Below are 17,717 nucleotides of genomic sequence, written 5' to 3'. Positions count from 1 at the left end.
TGCCTTATAAATGTGCTAGCTATACAGCAGGGTTGTGCCCCATTAAGATTACATTGCAGTACATTTAACCACAGAGTGTTGTATAAATAGGCTGAGCAAGTTGCATCTTTGCTCCTTACCCCATAAGATATACAGTACAATGTATGTGGACACTGTTGTCATTTGACATGCATAATTTCATCTTCCATTTATCTGATCCAATCAGGTGCCTGCATGTATGAAATAAAGTTGCAAAGCATATCAGAAAACTATTTTGTGTGCTGAAAGAATTGATATACTGGGACGTAATGATGTGAAGTAGTGCCAGCTATCCCAGGAGGAGTAGGGCAGTGGATGCGTGTATCATATGCCAGCATAGCTAGCTGGAGTTTTGTAAATAATTTTATGTCATTTTTTTATATCAGACTGATCTGTACACGTGCTTGTGTTGGAAATGTATTTGTAAAATTGCTTGTGTTAAAAAATGTACCAACAGTGGATCCTGCTGGACAGAAAAGAAATACACCTGTAGGTCAGACTGTATTGTAACTGTTGAAATGAATATGTTACAACAGAGGATATTGGCAGACAAGAGGTTAAAAGCTATATGTGTGTGTATTATGACACATGTGCAAGATCCTGGTTCAGCTTCTAGTAAAGGGGGTAGTGTGGGAACCACAGAGTCAGGTGACCAGATGTGATGCCATTCCGTAATCCAGCACTGAAATGATGCTTTAATACTAGATGAGACAGAAATCTCAGGGCAGTCTGTTTGTGAAATCTGATAAGAAACACCACTTACCCACATCACTTTGGCTTGCTCTATTAAGTAAGTAGAAACAGTAATTATTTAGATCAGTCAGGAAAAATAGTGAGATTAGTTATGTATTGTTTTTCTGTATCTGTGTGCATCTTTCCATCTGTGTTATATTTGATATTTATTGTGAAGAGGTATTCAGTATTGTCCTGCTTTCTTTTTATTATTTGTTATTAAATATATATATAACCTGTTCACTGTGGCTGGTCTTTTAGAGAATATCTTAACTTTTGAGAATACTTATATTTATTTGGTGACACTATGGCCACTCCTGGAGGTATTGCTGCATTGGGCAAAGACTACTATTTGTATTAGTACTAATTTTATTCAGTATAATTGGGTACCCTTGTAAGAGCCTTAGAGTAGCTGGCTGGTGGCAGTGGAGCTACCTTATAGTCTGGGCAGAGGTGATAGAGCAGGTAACTTGTGCCAGCCTTTCCTAGTTGGTTGTGTGAAAGTCAGATCTCAAAGAGGGTGTGTCATCTACTTGGTACAGGGATACAGAGCTCCTTAGTGGTCAGTGTGGATTCTTATTTGAGGCCTGGAGAGAGAGAGAGTCCAGCCCCAGGACTGGAGTGTGTTCCCTGTGTGTTTGGTACAGAGAGCTGCATTTGAAAATACTTTGAGTATCCATTTTTGTTCCAAGTGAACATCCCTCACCGTGTCAGTGGTGAGGATAGAGGCTCCTTGATTACTGGCCCAGAGGAGGGACCTCTTATGGATGATATTAGAAACAACTGAAATATGGCTGGAATGAATGTCTTTATCTGTTCATTATCCAAACTTGTGCTGAACAGGTGCCAGTCTTTCCTTTATGGGCCAAGTCTTCTTGTACCTTTCACAATAACACCTGAAAACTGTAGTTTGGTTAAGAATGCTTTATTATGTATAGTGAAGACTGATGTCAACAGCATCTGAGTAACATAATATTCTGGAATACTGGATAATGGTAGCAGTGCTGATAAATATCTCCCCAAGGTTCTGCACATATATCGTGATTCTCCTGAATAATATAAATTCAAACAGTCTTTCCCTCATGAATAGTATCATTAATGCTGGATATTTGACCTGACTTCTGTAGTCAGCGTCTGTATTGCAAGGACATTTTGCATATCAGTCCTAAAGCTAACTTAACTGACTCAACTGCCCATGTCTGAAGAATATCAAAACCCTGTAATGTTTTATACACCTCTTTAGCCATGGTTTTCAGGCCTTGCCCTGCATGTGCCTCACAGTGCCTAACTCTCTCTTCTTTATCTAGCATTCCATTACAAGTACACATATATTTCCCTTGAGAAAGGAACATTCTGTAGTTCTCCCTTGAGAACTGTTATTTCTGCACATCTCATGTTTAGCCAGCAAGATTATCCTTTCTTTTCTACTGAACTGTCTTTCCCAGAAACGGAATGCATACATGCAAACACAAGTCTGACTCTATATTTTCAGGCCTATTATTCTACCTTATGCCTAACAACTACTTTAAAGTGAAAAGCCTCAGTCTAACATGCCACTTTACATTTTCATACATATTATGAAGGTGTTGTCAGTAGCATATTTCTGTCATTATTAAAATCCAGAATTTAACTTTATTCATAAAACAGAGCTGTATGACTGTATCAGATTGTGGGTGTATGTATTTTATTTATTTCCTTACTTGTTTGTTTGTTTTGTCAACTGAGTAACTAAACCAGTCTGACGATTTTTTGTGATACGTTCTAGGTGAAAAGGCACAATGCTTGTAGAATAAAGTTTTAAATTACTGGAACTGTACTAAAATAGGAAAAAGTGGCATATTATTATTATTATTATTATTATTATTATTATTTAGTAGGTATACAAAGACAAATATAGTGGCATAGTTACTTTTCCCATATGGGGTACATTCTACAAATGAAGGTAGGTATACAATATCAACAGTAACACAGAGTAAAATCGCTGTTCCATTCAGAAAATTATGCAGAGAAGTACTACAGTTTAGATGCATATGTAATGAACACACATTGCAGTGTTAAGTGGATTATAGTTTGGATATATATGTAGTGCATGGAGTGCAGTGATTCTACTCTGATATCGTGAAAAAAATAGTTAAGCACTTTTGTAACACTAGACACTTTGTTGTGTTTTTCGGCTTTTCCTGGTTAGGGGTCGCCACAGCGGAACTCCGGTCCGCTAATGATTGGCAGTTGATTTTTACATGCCGAGTTGTCAGCCCTGACGCACAACCTCCAACGAAGGTATGCCCATTCATGCATGTCTCCATGCAGAAGACACTCTAGCTGAGAATCGAACCGGACAGCGCCTTACTGTGAGGCGACAATGCTACCGCAGCACCACCACCGCGGATGTATTATTTGTTGAGCACCTCTGCTTCAGTTAAGATTGAGCATTGTACTAAGTAGTTAAATCTGCCAATATTGGCCAGCAAACTTCAGAGGCAAAATTAAACATGCATTTCTTTATGCCTGCTGTCTGTGCCAGTAGTCCGTCCCTGACATTTTTTAACTAAAGGCAACATGTTACGCTGTCTTTCTGACAGTGATAGCCAAGTGCTTTATGGCTTTGAACACTTGGTGTTTTTTTTTCTTTCTATAACCTAGTAGTGCTTGGAGCTGCAAAAAATTACCATTTGCATGACCACTTACACTGAGAGCAGGTGCTTTGGAATCTGGTTCCTGTAGTAAGTCTGTTTATAGATAGTTCTTACACGAAAGTTATTTACACTGAAAGTAGGTCTTTTGGAATCAGAGTGGACTTACACTGAGAGCACCAATTTTGGAATTTGGCCTCATGTCTTTGTATAAAAGTTTCTGAATTGTTTTTCTTTGGCTTATGCTTTTTTGTTTGGAGAAAGTGTATTGTGTAGTATGGAATACACCTGTGAATGTGGCCCTTGGAAACCTTAGTCTTATTTTTCAAAGAAAGCTGATTTTACTAGAATACAGCAGTCTCCCAATTTTGTACCAAAACCTAAGGGAGAAATGATTCTGCATACTCTGGACGTGCACAGAAGCTCAGGTACTGTCTTGACAGAACTAGTCCTTTTAGAAAAGCTGATCAGCTATTTATTTCTTATCAAGGGACAAAAAAGGGACATCTTGTATCTAAACAGACAATTTCCAGGTGGTTGCCCTCAGCTATTATTTTTTGTTATTCCTACTATGGTAAAACAATGAGTGAGAAGGCCACTGAAAAACCAATCAGTAAAAACAATGATCATTAACATCAGGTGCTGAATGCTCATGACTTGTTTCGTTATTTTAATTGACAATTTCAGGACAATAAAGCCAAACCCCACTAGCTGTGGATATGCATATTTCAGCCTTGTTATGATCACAGCATATGCAGAGTGTTTGACTAAGCATTAGAAACACAGGGCTGTTATACCTAACTGATGTCCATTATCATTAGGGTCACTGCAAAAATATCCCAAACAACAAACTAAAACAATGAGTGGTGAGTCAAAATCAAAAAAATCATCATAAAAAACAAAACCAGCAATGCTAGAACTTCCACTGAGTGACCTCCTAAACTTCTTGTAATAGAGGCACATGGGATATATACAAATGGAAGATCTAGCATTGCTGGAGTTTTCATTTTGTTTTTACTGATTGGTTTTTCAGTGACCTTCTCACACATTGTTTTAGTTTGTTGTTTGGGATATTTTTGCAGTGACCCTAATGATAATGGACATCAGTTGGGTATAACAGTCCTTTGTTTCTAAGGCTTAATCAAACACTCTGCTTGTGCTGTGCTGATGAGGTTATAACAAGGCCAAAATATGCATATCCACAGCTAGTGGGGTTTGGCTTTATTGGCCTGAAATTGTCCATTAAAACGATGAAACAAGTAATGGGCATTCAGAATCACCAATTAGATGAAACACCTGATGTTCATAAGGATCATTTGCATGTATCCCATGTTCCTTTATTACAAGAGGTTTGGGAGGTCACTCAGTGGAAGTTCTAGCATTGCTGGAGTTTTCATTTTGTTTTTACTTATTCCCACCATGGCAAATCCACTCAAGGCAGTATCAAAGCAAATTATACTAGAGGTTTGTCTTCTTGGATGGCATGCTGGAAAGAAGTGGGCTGTAGAAGCATTCCCGTGGCAGGTACATGGTCTTCTTTACATACATTTACAAAAGCATTACAAACTGGATTCTTTCCTAGGTCCAGAGCTAGTTTTGCCAGAAACATTCTACTGGGGCTCCTGGATCATAGCCTTACCCCCCCCCCCAGTTTAATAGGCCTTGGTAATCAAGCTATATAGCCACAGCAGGAATGATGAGCATAGGTTCATAGGTTCATAGGTTGGTACTGGGCTATCTGCCCGAAGGCATATATTAGCCCAGCCATGTTGTGCGGTATTCACCGCCCCTTTAGTAGTTCCCTAGACCCTTGTACTAGCAGCTAGTACCCTTGGCCCCTATCTAGTAGTGCTGTTGGTGTGATTCCCCAGTGTGAACTTGCTGTTACCCATCCACTCATCAAGGTTCCTCTTGAAGAGTGATAGTGAGGGGCTCTGTCTTATGTAGATCGGGACCCTGTTCCATAGTAAGGGAAGTCTCTGTGAAGGGAATCTATCCCTCCAGCATGTTCTATTCATTGTTGTGTTGAGGTTTATATCCCTAGAGCGTGTAGCTTGAGTAGATTTGGTTTTGCTAAGATGGAGCATGTTCAACAGTTCTGGGTTGGACATGGCTCTGTACGTTAAACAGAGATCGCCTCTGAGAAAGCGGTATGCAACAGAGAACAGTCTTAGCTTTTTCAATCGTGCTGCATAGGGCAACTGTTTGAGGCCAGTAATCCTCTTGGTTAGGTATCTCTGTGGTCTCTCCAGCTCCTGGAGATGTCTAGCCAGGTACATACCAATTGGTGCATTGTACTCAATAATGGGTCTGATGATGGAAGAGTAGAGGGGCACCATTACATCCTTAGATCTTGATGCGAACCCTTTCATGATCAGATGGGTCACATAGAAGGATTTTCTAACCATTTTGGCAACATGGTTATCAAAGGAAAGCTTTCTATCTACTTGGGTCCCTAGATCCCTTATTTCTTCTTCAGATTTCACGGGATTACCTCCTATGTTGTAGTTTGCGGGTAGTCTGTTTTTTCCAAAGGGGATTACTACACATTTTTTTGCAATTACCTTGAGACCATGGCTTTGACACCATGCATCAGTCTCATTTAGGCCCTTCTGGAGGATCTCCATGTCGGCCGGAGACTCTAATATAGCACCCAGTTTGCAGTCCGCAAACTTAGTCAGCCACAGCCCTTCCATGCTTGCCTGTACTTCTGAGAAGTATATGCCAAACAGGAGGGGCCCCAGGACAGAGCCCTGAAGCACGCCACTTGTTACTGGTCTGGATTCGGACATAGTACAGTTGTGTAAGTTGCACCTACCCATAATAAGAGATGTTCAAACTTCTCACTGTTACAGTAGTCACTCACTCTCTATCCATTTATTCACGTGTATAGTTGTAGCGGGGATGTAAAGTAGGGTTTTGTGTGCTTCTACATTATATGTTTCTTTTTTATGGGCAGCTTGATTCAGGATTCTTAGGCTTTTCTCTCTTTGTATGGGCAAGAAAGTCTTGAATAAAGCTTCACACTGGCAAGTCCGAAGGAGGGAAATCAACAGTCGATCAGCAGTCAGAGTGAGGGTGTGTGCGTGTGTGTGAGGGGCAGAGCTTTTTGAAGTTGGCCAGTAAACAACCCGTGTAGCCTACAGGCTACTGCAGCAGTGAGGAATTTGAACAACTACTGTTATGGGTAAGCACAACTTACATAGCTGTACTGTTCCCAACAAAATTTACAATAAAAAATGAATGAAGTCTAATAAAATACTTTGGTACAAAGTGTATTCAAGAATGGCAGTCTTCCTCAGTGATTTCATTGCATCTCTATTCTGATTTACATGGGAGCTCACTGTCTTTGTCAGTGGCCTTGTGAGTAGCAGTCAAATAGCTGCCACCATGGAAACAGGTCATAGTGTCAGACTGTCACATCAAAATCCCTTTAAAACATTAGATTTGTCAACTATGTATGAGGCTATATATCTGTTTGTTTCCCAAAGGCTGTTCATAATAAAAAAATCCAGCCAATTTTAATAAGATACTTGGGTACAAAGCACACTCAGCGGTTTCACTATATCCCAAATCTGATTTACATAGCAAAAAAAAAAAATATGAAGGAAAAACTAATATACTAGGCAGTTGAAATTAGTTTATTTTAATCTCTAGATATCCTTAATTCTGGATTAATAATGTCAGTGCACATATACTCTGGATGTTACTTTCAACTAGACTTCTGAGCAGAGCCTGAAAACCCCTAGTCTATGATAAGATATCTGAGACAATGCATTTGCCAGCTGCACAGGTGAGGCATTTCAGATGTTCATCATTCCCACTGCTACGGTAGCCTTTAGGTTATGTGGACTATTTTGTATCAAGAAAACAACAACCGGACAGCTTCTAAAAGCTCAGGTACCCGCCCTCACCTTCACTCTGACTGCCAATTGGCTAATACTGTGATTTTACCAGCGAGTGCAGAATTTCTGTTACTGCAGTAGGCCTACATTCTGTAAACTGACAGACTGTGTTCTGCCATGTAAATCAGCTGCACTCAGTGAAATACTAGGAGTAGAATGGCATTCTTGAGTGTGTTTTGTATCTTAAGTATCTTATTAAAATTCTCTGCTTTTTTGTTATGGACAAACATGCAACGATTTATATACAGCTAGCACATCCAGTGCTTCAGAGGACTTTTGTTGCCACAGTCTAGCACTTTATCTGGTATCTACCTGGACACAGTCTGTTCTTTGGTCATAAGGTTGGGTAAAACTAACGTCTATAACATATATGCACTACATTCTTATTATACTAGAAGTAAAACTTGTACACATTTTATCAGAATTTGTTTTCAGTTGTACCATTCTGTGGCCTAAATGTCATGCTTTCATGTAGTTCAAACAGTGGGTAAAATTCAGCAGTGTTTCTTCTCTGAATCTAATTTTGGATTCTTTCTACATACTATTTTGCCTTTCATCGAAATCTCACATTTCCCCCTTCTTATATTTATTACAGCATCTGTTAAATCATATTTATTTATTTGACATTTGGTAACCGGGAAAGTCTGATTGGGTCAAAAAGGCCCATTTTTAGCGGAGGCCCAGGGAAAAAAAGCTCCATTACAAAGAGAAGTAAAAAAAATCAGAGTATTACAAATAGGAGATATAATGTATTCTAAATATTATAAGATTATTAAACTGTAGCAATTAGTACATTCAAGTAAAATTGTATACACAGGTTTAGCAAAGATTGAGTTTTCATATTCAAGATGTGAGTATTGTGTGGGTAAAAATGTCAAGATGTCAGCACTGACATCGAGGTAGGAAAATTATACATGGGAGGCAATGGTGCTTTGATATGTTTAACTCATTACATCCGAGTGACATCTCCAGGTGGATCTGCAGTCAACTTCTACTGACGCCTCTAGGCGTCAACATTATTTGTTCATATTTGCATCAATAGTTCCAAAACCATGCTATGTACAAGGTTTTAAAAGGTTTCATTTTAAAGCTTACACAATGGCAAACTCAATTGTATTAATATTTGACCTCTGTCTAGTGCAGTTAAATAGATATTAACTGTTGTTTTTATGACATTAATTTATATAGATATAATTTTCACATTTTTCTAAATATCTCAATAACCAAGTAAACACAGACAGAATTCCTTAGCCCCATATGAAAGCTCTTAGCTAGATGAATAAAATGCTGCTGACAGTATGTGTGTAACTTGAGTGGTTGCTGAGATATTGTAAGTTGTTTACAAAATAGCACAAATATAATAGTAACTGTGTTTACTGTGACTTATAAAATTTGGTTTAAGACCTGGAACTTAAAGAATACTACTACTATAAAAATAGTTTGTGCTGAAGGGTTTGCCATTTATACTGCTTGTGCTGAAGGGTTTGCCATTTATACTGCTTTCACAACGCCTATGGTTCCAAAGATATGAACGTTTGTTTGACATGTGAGGACATTATTTGATTCTGTCAAACTGCTTAGGCTCTGGCCATTGGAAGTTACAGTGCAAACTTCCTGAGCTCCATCGGAGTGAATGAGTTAAGTAGACATTGGAAATTGTGTATGCAAGACATGTATTGTGGTGAAGAGTTAGGAGGTTAGGTGAGGCAGGAGAAAGTAGTGGAGCAATAAGAATAGAGCAGATGGCATATATTGTTATATGCTTAGCAGAGAAGATAGGAAAGCAGGATAGGCAGGTGAAATGATGAAGAGGTAGTGTAAGGAAAGAAAAGCAAAGGGGAGGATGGATTTTAGAGAAGAGAGAGGTGGAGAAGAGGCATTGGTATAGTTAACAAGGGTAAAAAGAAGAAGCAGAGAGAGAAAAGGGGGGTTGGGAAGAGGGGTAAGTTATAGTTAAAAGGGCTAAAAAGAAGGAGTAGAGGGGGAGTAAGGGGCATTCAAACCTCTGGAGGTTAGGTGGAAGAGGATTGAAACTAGTATGTGAGGTGAGAGAGAGAGAGAATAGTGGGGAGAAAAATGTAAGGGAAAGCGATATAGAATGGGGGTGGGTAGGAAGGGAAAGATCAAAAGGGGACTAGAGTGGGCATGAAAAGAAATACTTAATGATGAAGGTTTGGGTGGATATATACATATAGATGTTACTCAATGTGCAGGGAGAAAAGAGTCTACATCTGCTGCATTTACTAAAGTTGGGCACTACTTGTTGGGAGATTTTTTTTTTTCATTGGCCCAATAGTACAAGTTTGGCATTACGTAAAGACTACCAACTGAACTGCTAGTCACAAATGATCAGGGTAAACACTACCAACTCAAACTGTTAATCACAAAAGACCAGCTTAACACTTCAGCAAGAAACTGTGGCCTGGGACTTCATTGCTGAGTCAGATAATGAAATCAAAGTAAGCCAGCTCCTCTTCTAAGCCAAATATTCAGATGTACGTTGAAGTATGTATGTAAGATGGCAACTAACAAAAGTCAATGGGGTAAGCAAACAAATTGACTGTCACTCTTCACTGGAGCATTCAAAAAGCAGAAAAATCACAGAAAATGTTCTTCTCTCCTCTCCGTCCTCATACAATTTTGTTAGAGTGGAAAAACAACTTGATTTATGCAAAGTCATTTCAGCTTGGCAGCCCCTTAAGGCCATTTGTAGGGTATAATAAATTGGAATATAATAAAACTGATGTAGACTAATGTAGAGAGATCAGTACCGTATAAAAGACCAATATTAGATCAATGTAGGATGAAGGAAAATTGAGCAAGTTAACTTGTTCAAGAAGTCTGTCACTAAGCATTTTATTAATGAAAATAAATTGAAATGCTTTTAGGGTATCAGATGTAACACATTACAAGGCTCATGGGATGATCTCTGTAACACAATGTAAGACATAAGTATCATAACACTTTTCGTTTGTTATCTCACTTTGTACATGCTGTGAACAGTGGTGGGCCAGCTTTATAAACTCTTTCTCATTATTAATCCTATTTAAGTTGAAAACTGTGCTTGAAGTTCAGCAACAGCAAAACACACACACAGATATATATATATATATATATGCCCATGTACTAACCCTGACTAACACTCCCTAGTACAACAGTATTGTATACCTCTCCCCCAAAACCCACAATGTGGGATTAGTAATTCCTTCCGTTACTCCCATTTTAGTGTCCTACTCCCAGGGAACTAGCACTGAGTATGTTCATTGCAACATTTATTCAGCTGTGAGCACATGTCTTCCACCGTGTATATAGACCAACTATCTTTTTACTACGAGTGTAATATTTGTTTGTGTATATATATCCAAACTTTCTTGTTTTTTAGAGTTATATTTTTTAAGACAACCTGTATACATCATTTCAAACTGTACTTTCCTACCTAACATATTTTATGGTGAATGTCAAACCTTTTACCATGTAAATAGTACTGTATTGCTTTGTTAAACTCCCCAGTCACTTTCTGTATCATTAAGTTCTTTGATGAAAATCTTATTGAATAATGTATTGAGATATTCTTTTTGCTGTCCTGTTTTTTAGTTTAATGTGGAGCTTATCTCCTCGGGACTCTACTGAAAATGGACATGTATACAGTTGGACTAGCCCATTCAACAAATGTAAAAGGTGATGGTGCTGCGGTGGCTTTGTCGGCTCATAGTAAGACGCTGTCTGGTTCGATTCTCAGCTACAGCGTCTTTTGTGTGGAGACATGCGTGAATGGGCGTACCTTCATTGAAGGTTGTGCGTCAGACCTGGCAAGTCGGCATGTAAAAATCTACTGCCAATCATTAGCAGACTGGAGTTCCGCTGTGGCGACCCCTAACCGAGAAAAGCCGAAAGACACAACATATATATATATATATATATGTATATATATATATATATATATATATATATATATATATATATATATATATATATATATATATATATATATATATATATATGTATATATATATGTATATATATGTATATATATATATATATATATATTTTTTTTTTTTTTTTTGTCTTACCTCCCTTTTCCTGAGGGTAGGGTTTATAATACTCTGTCCAGCTCTTTATATCTGCTTTATTGTGCCATTTCACATTTCTGTATTGTATACTAGTGCATGCATCCTAATGTCCATTTTACTAGTCTTACCTGTATACAGCTATTCCTTCAATTATGTCATCTGTTTTTTGCATGTGTACTTTCTTGATTTTACATTATTTGATTATCTGTGATATTGTTTGTTGTACATGTGTTTAATTCAAGTTATTGGTATTTGTCTATTGTAAAATATTCTTGTAGTCCTTAGAAACAAAAATCTGAGGAAATATAGTGCCCGAACAAAATAACAAAAAACCAACAAAAAAGCACTTGCAAGGACGTCCAGCTAGGTTCCAAAATGACACTTTGAGAGTCCAAAGTCCGTAGGCACATTAAAACACACATAAACACTTAACTTGGTCACCGCATTTTCATCCAGTGATTAAGACTACGTCAGATGCCACTGATGTAGTCTTAATCATTGGACAAAAATGCGGTGAGCAAGTTAAGTGTTTATGCGGGTTTTAATGTGCTTAATGTGTCTATGGACTTTGGATTCTGAATAAAATGTTGTTTTGGAACCTGGCTAGATGTCCTTGCAAATACTTTTTTGTTGGAGCATTGTAGTCCTTGCTTACAAGGCCTGGGACACGGCTGAAAAAGGAACTTCAGACCATTTCCTTTACCCATTTACTAAGTGTTAAATAAACAAATGCAAAGGAACATATTCACACTTACACTCACTTTTTTAGTTTTTGGGTACATTTTTCATTCAGTATCTTACACCATAGCTAACAACTTCTAGAAGCTTTGATGGCCTTGTCCCTTCTGTCAGCCCTTCAAGGCTGTAGCATTGATTAGAGTTCATAAAAGTAGCACACAGTATGTTTAATTGGCCTTGAAGCAGTTCTGCTGCTGAGATATGCTGCAGGGGATTATAGGATTATAGGATTAGTAGTACCAGTAAGTAGCAGATTCACAGCTGGAAGAATCGATTTGCAAAGTACCCTACTTTCTAGTGAACAATAAAGGAGAGACAATAAGTGTCTTTTGTAATGAAACTAGAAATTGGGGCAAGACCAAAGCTTATGTGTATTGTGTAAACTAACCCCATATTTTACAAGCAGCAGACTTCATATGGTTTGTTTTTTCACATTGTTGAATTGGTTAATATTACTTAACATTGTAGAAATGTTTGGCTTGATACCTTAGCAGTCTGCCTGCTGGGTAATGCTTTCAGCTGTATTCAACATGCTCTCATTAATTCACTTGCAATGCAGCTATGTAGCCAGTACTACATTATTGGTATGATTTGACTGTTGTTTACCAATAGCACTTCAGCAACTCCAGTAATTTACCTTAATGATGTTTCTGAATTTTTCAATGCTATATTGTTTACATAATCTCATTAAATGTTGTTTAATAAATGCAAAGTGGTTAACTGTGCTACTATAGTCTTTGAGGTACTGAGTTTTGTGGAAGTAATGCAGATTGTGAATTCGAGTTAAAGTGTTTTACATATGTAGGCACAAGGTTTCTATGTAAGTGTGTCTTTGATTAAAGAGAAAGGAATGCTCATCATCATCATCATCATCATCATATCAACCTCTTTTTCCCATTTTATATGGAGTTGGGTTGTTGTGTTGACTGTCGCCACCTCTCTCAACTGATGCGACACTCCAGGAAAACTGTACCATAAGTAAAATTAAAGTTGTTAAAATAGTGCTATGTTTTTTTTTATAGTGACACTCCTTAAAATATATCAGAAGGAACAAATTTAAAACAAGACCATGCAAAAATGTAACACGCATTAGGAGTATTGCATTTCATATTTTCCAAAATTTATAGTTAAGGTTGCATTAACTGATACAATTTAATGACTGTTATTTTCTTGGTCAGCCGTTCCTAGTACCTGGTGACTTAGCAAGTGAAGATGTGATCAAGAAAGTCCTAGAGGAGACTCTTGCACATTACGGTCAGCTGGATGTACTGGTAAACAGTGCTGGAATACTTGAAATGGGAACAATCGAGAACACCACTCTGGAGCAGTTTGATAAAGTTATGAACATTAATGTCAGGTATGGGATAAGTAGGATAAAATGCTTGCTGTAAAAAAATTGCTGCATTTTGAAGTTTCTGTAGAGGATGTCACATTTCTGTAAAGGTTGTTGCATTTGGGCCTCGTATATTTTGTAGAAGGCATGTTAGTTTGGGTATTTTTGTTTCGGTAGAAGGTGTCATATTTGAGGCTTCTGTATTTCTTTAGAAAGCATCACATATATAGCTGCTGTGGTTATGTAGAAAGTGTTTGTATGGTTTCCTTTTTCTGTGGAAAGTGTTGCATTTAAGTCTGTTCCATTTTGATGGAAGATGTCCTATTTCAGTTGGCTGTTTGGAACAATATTAGTACTACTTGCAGCACTAGACAACTGTGTTCAGAATTGACCTTTTGAAGGGTAGTAATAGAGTCAAGTCCGGAGTACTTTTGCGGTAAAAGTACACTGGTGGAAACAGGTGCTCGACACGATTCTTTTTAGCGTAAGCCAAATTTATTAATCCGCCATTCGTCCGAAGACTTCATCAGAAACAAACAACTACGTAATAATCCAGCCATATTTAAACCAAATTTGTTAAACAGTTAACCAATAGGAAAACACTGATGTTAACCATTAATGCATCAAACATAATAAATAACAGATTTTCTATACTTTAGAAAACATTTGATGTTTACAGCTTCATTTAAAGCAGGAGGAAGGTGAGCAGCCAACCGAATCTGCCACTCAACTTCCTTCTTTTCAACTTCATTCTTAAAATCACCTCCCCTTAAGTCCATCTGTACCATGTCCAAAACATAAAAAAATACATTTCTTAAAATTAGAACATTTTACAGAATGCTTGTACAGTGCATTATTCTCATCATAAGTCGTAATAGCATATACAAGTTCTCTAATTCTACTACCCAGACTTCTGGTGGTCATGGCAACATAAAATGCTGTGCATGATGTACATAAAGCAACATAAACATCCCCAGTAGAGGAACAATCATATCTACCTGGCACATTTATGGTTCTATTACAATGTGATAAGTCTATGAAGGGACCCTCAGAAATAAACCTACACATCCTGCAGCTCAAATATTTATAAGTGCCAAAGACCTTATTAGTACAAGGTGTTATAATTTTTGTCCCTCAAAATTCAAACAGTTGTTTAATGTTTCCATTTTTGCTTTTTAACAAACTGGGGTCTATTCCCCACTACTTTTGCCATGTCCTTATGTCCTAGCAAAATTTTCCAATTTTTTTGACAATATTTGTAATGGTCATGGAATCCACCGTCATGTCCAAACAAAACCTCGAAGCAAAATGGGAGTTAAAGGATTCATCTCTTGCTTCATTGGTAATCTGTTTACTAGTGAAACCATGTATAATAATGGGTGGAAACTTATTGGTTCTAACACTAATAATTTAATCCGCTGTATTATTAAGTAAGTCCAAGCTATAACCTCTTTCCAAGAATAATTTCTTGATAAATTCTATTTCATTCACAAAATCTTGGTCATCACTGAGCACCCTGGAGGCTCCTAATATATTGGCCACGTGGAATGTTCCTTTTAATGTACATAGGATGGATACTTTTAAAGTGGACATAGCTATTACTAAAAGTTTCTTTTCTGTGAATTCTGGAAATAAATTTGGCACCATCCCACTCTAAGTCTATGTCCAAAAAATTCACACGAAGACGAAGGTTTCCAGTTGTAAATTCATGAAAGTAAAACTATTATTCAATTCTAGCATAAAATTATTCAAATCAAAATCAACTTCTAAAACAATAAAAAAATAAATCATTGACAAAATGGCAGTACATCAAAATCTTGTCATACATAGAAATGTGTGGTAACGATGCTTTCTCCCACCATCCTAAAACTAAGTTAGTAAAGGCGGGGGCCTGTTTTAAATGAAGCTATAAACATCAAATGTTTTTTAAAGTATAGAAAATCTGTTATTTATTCTGTTTGATGCATTAAGGGTTAAAATCAGTGTTTTCCTATTGGTTAACTGTTTAACAAATTTGTTTTAAATATGGCTACATTATTATGTAGTTTTTGTTTCTGATGAAGTCTTCAGGCGAATAGTGGATTAATAAATTTAGTTTACGCTAAAAAGAATTGTGTCGAGCACCTGTTTCCACCAGTGTACTTTTACTGATTGGTTGCTTCTCTCTGGTTCCTGGTTGTTTCAGTTTTTCATTACTGGAGTACTTTTGCACTGGGATATATACCATTCCTTATTAAAGAGTTAAAATGTGACAATGTTGTTACAGTTTTCCAGATTAGTCAGTGCTAACTGAAGGAGGTGAGAAGAAGGATATAGGTTTGTTCTTTGCCCTGCATGATCAGAATCCATTCTGCTAGCCTAACTGAGTCATATTTTATGTCTTTCTTCTGCCATGGAACATACTTGTTTTTAATTTACCCACTTGTGCGACTCCTATGAGGGCAGCAGAGTCTGACACCTAAATGAAAGTCTGTTAGATTCCAGCTTGTAAGCTGTGATCACACCCTGCTGAATGTAGTGTGCTGTTTCAGAAAACCGTGCTTCTGTTGCAGTCATGGTGGTTGTAGGCAGAATTGCTTAGCTAGTGGTCCAATCAGGTTAGGTGTCATTATGACACATTGCCCACAGAAAAGTGATGCAGACAACTTAAGCATAGTGTCTTATCAGCATGAGATCTCAGCCCTGCATTATGCTGCACACTGTCATAGGCAGATTAGTACTGATGTTCACCATGCCCATGATTGGCATCTCAAAAGGAACTTGTACTTTGGGAGTGTTAGTTAGGTAGGGGCGCATCAGTTCTTCCTTGCACAGGTTTTCTAATCTGAATGTCTCCTCGTTGCCTGACAGTGTGTCAGGCTTGAATAATACATGACATGTAAAGCAGGAGACATTGTTGTGGCCATTGCAGAAGTTGATTTGATATCACCAGAAATTAAAGAGCATATGAAAACTGCTATGTGCCGTTGTGCTCACATCTGGACCATTCCTGTTTGGTACGTCACCATTTTATCTATCCATTCCACTTACCCGAGAAGAACACTCATATTACAAAGCAGCTGCAGCTTGGGATTGAGAGTGTGAGTCCTTTGGATAGACAAATGTCTCAGGTGGGTAAGTACAAAACAAGTATTTGCAAGTGACAGTTTAGTTGCAGAATTAGACAGTCTTGTCTGGAAGTTATGAATACAACTAATAGGTAAGGGTGGAGAGGAAGCTTAAAACATTATTGTTGATCAGGCAGATGAGTTGCAAAGGGTACTAACCCTGAACTGAACCAGTAAAGCTGTGTGTGTGTGTGTGTGTGTGTGTGTGTGTGTGTGTGTGTGTGTGTGTGTGTGTGTGTGTGTGTGAGAGAGTGTGTGTGTGTGAGAGTGTGTGTGTGTGAGAGTGTGTGTGAGTGTGTGTGTGTGTGTGTGTGTGTGTGTGTGTGCGCGACAGTGTGTGTGTGCGCGAGAGTGTGTGTGTGCGAGTGTGTGTGCGTGTGTGTGTGTGTGTGTGTGAGAGTGTGTGTGTGTGTGTGTGTGTGTGTGTGTGTGTCTCTCATTGGCCTTCCCCTGCACTTAGCTACAAATGTGACGCACTTTGAAATTCTAAGGATAGACAAACTTCTTTCTTTTTTATAAATTTAGAGTCTTTTCTTAACAAAAAAAGTGCCTCAGAAGGTAAAGAAAAGTTAAAATACAGTACCAGATCAACTCAGTAAATCTGTAAAGAGACAGGATTGTCCAGGCATGCAGAGGTGAGAGACTCTATGTACAAAATAAAAACAAACTGTTTAAAAGAGTATTACAGTATTACTTGCGTGATCTGTTTCTGATCAATACCATTAATAATAACCTTATATAAAAAAAAAAAAACAGTATTTAGTTAAAAGTAGAATATTGCTGTGAATTAAATATCATAAATATACTCTAATGCTGCAAATATTTATTTATTATTATGTTTGGATTATTGGATTGTCCTATTAGGTTGTGGCTCATTTTCAGTGGCAGCCTGGGGATAAAAGCTCTACAATCAAGGTATAAAGTTTAATATAAATAAAAATTAGATAAATTTGCCAGTAAATAGTACAACTTTTTATGTAAACTTTTATTTTTTTATGTATACTTTTACTTAGTATTAGTGTGGAGGAGTGCATAGCTGGCATTACTAGGATTACCACACCATAGGTACGATACTCTCTACAGCAGTAGTCTTGCTGAGGACACTGCTGTTCCACCATTTACACATTGTTTTCTGCAGTTGACTGACGCTAAACAGCTAATTGTACTCCCAACATAGCTTA

The 17,717-nt window shown here is 37.6% G+C and overlaps 1 protein-coding gene across 2 annotated transcripts in view; it reads left to right on the top strand.

Annotated features, from left to right (window-relative positions):
- LOC122806324 (3-oxoacyl-[acyl-carrier-protein] reductase FabG-like) overlaps window positions 1-17,717 on the top strand; it is a 198,766-nt gene that overhangs the window by 48,263 nt on the left and 132,786 nt on the right. For both annotated transcript variants that reach the window (XM_044076642.1, XM_044076643.1), the window contains exon 3: window positions 13,275-13,453. In XM_044076642.1, coding sequence (XP_043932577.1) covers window positions 13,275-13,453 — 179 coding nt within the window. The remainder of the gene's footprint in view (window positions 1-13,274; window positions 13,454-17,717) is intronic.

The sequence above is a fragment of the Protopterus annectens genome, chromosome 7.part0 (assembly GCF_019279795.1).
Source record: "Protopterus annectens isolate FY-2018-M chromosome 7.part0, PAN1.0, whole genome shotgun sequence".
NCBI lineage: Eukaryota > Metazoa > Chordata > Ceratodontiformes > Protopteridae > Protopterus > Protopterus annectens.
The sequence above is the reverse complement of the archived record's forward strand: the minus strand, read 5'-3'. Positions and strand labels throughout refer to the sequence as shown.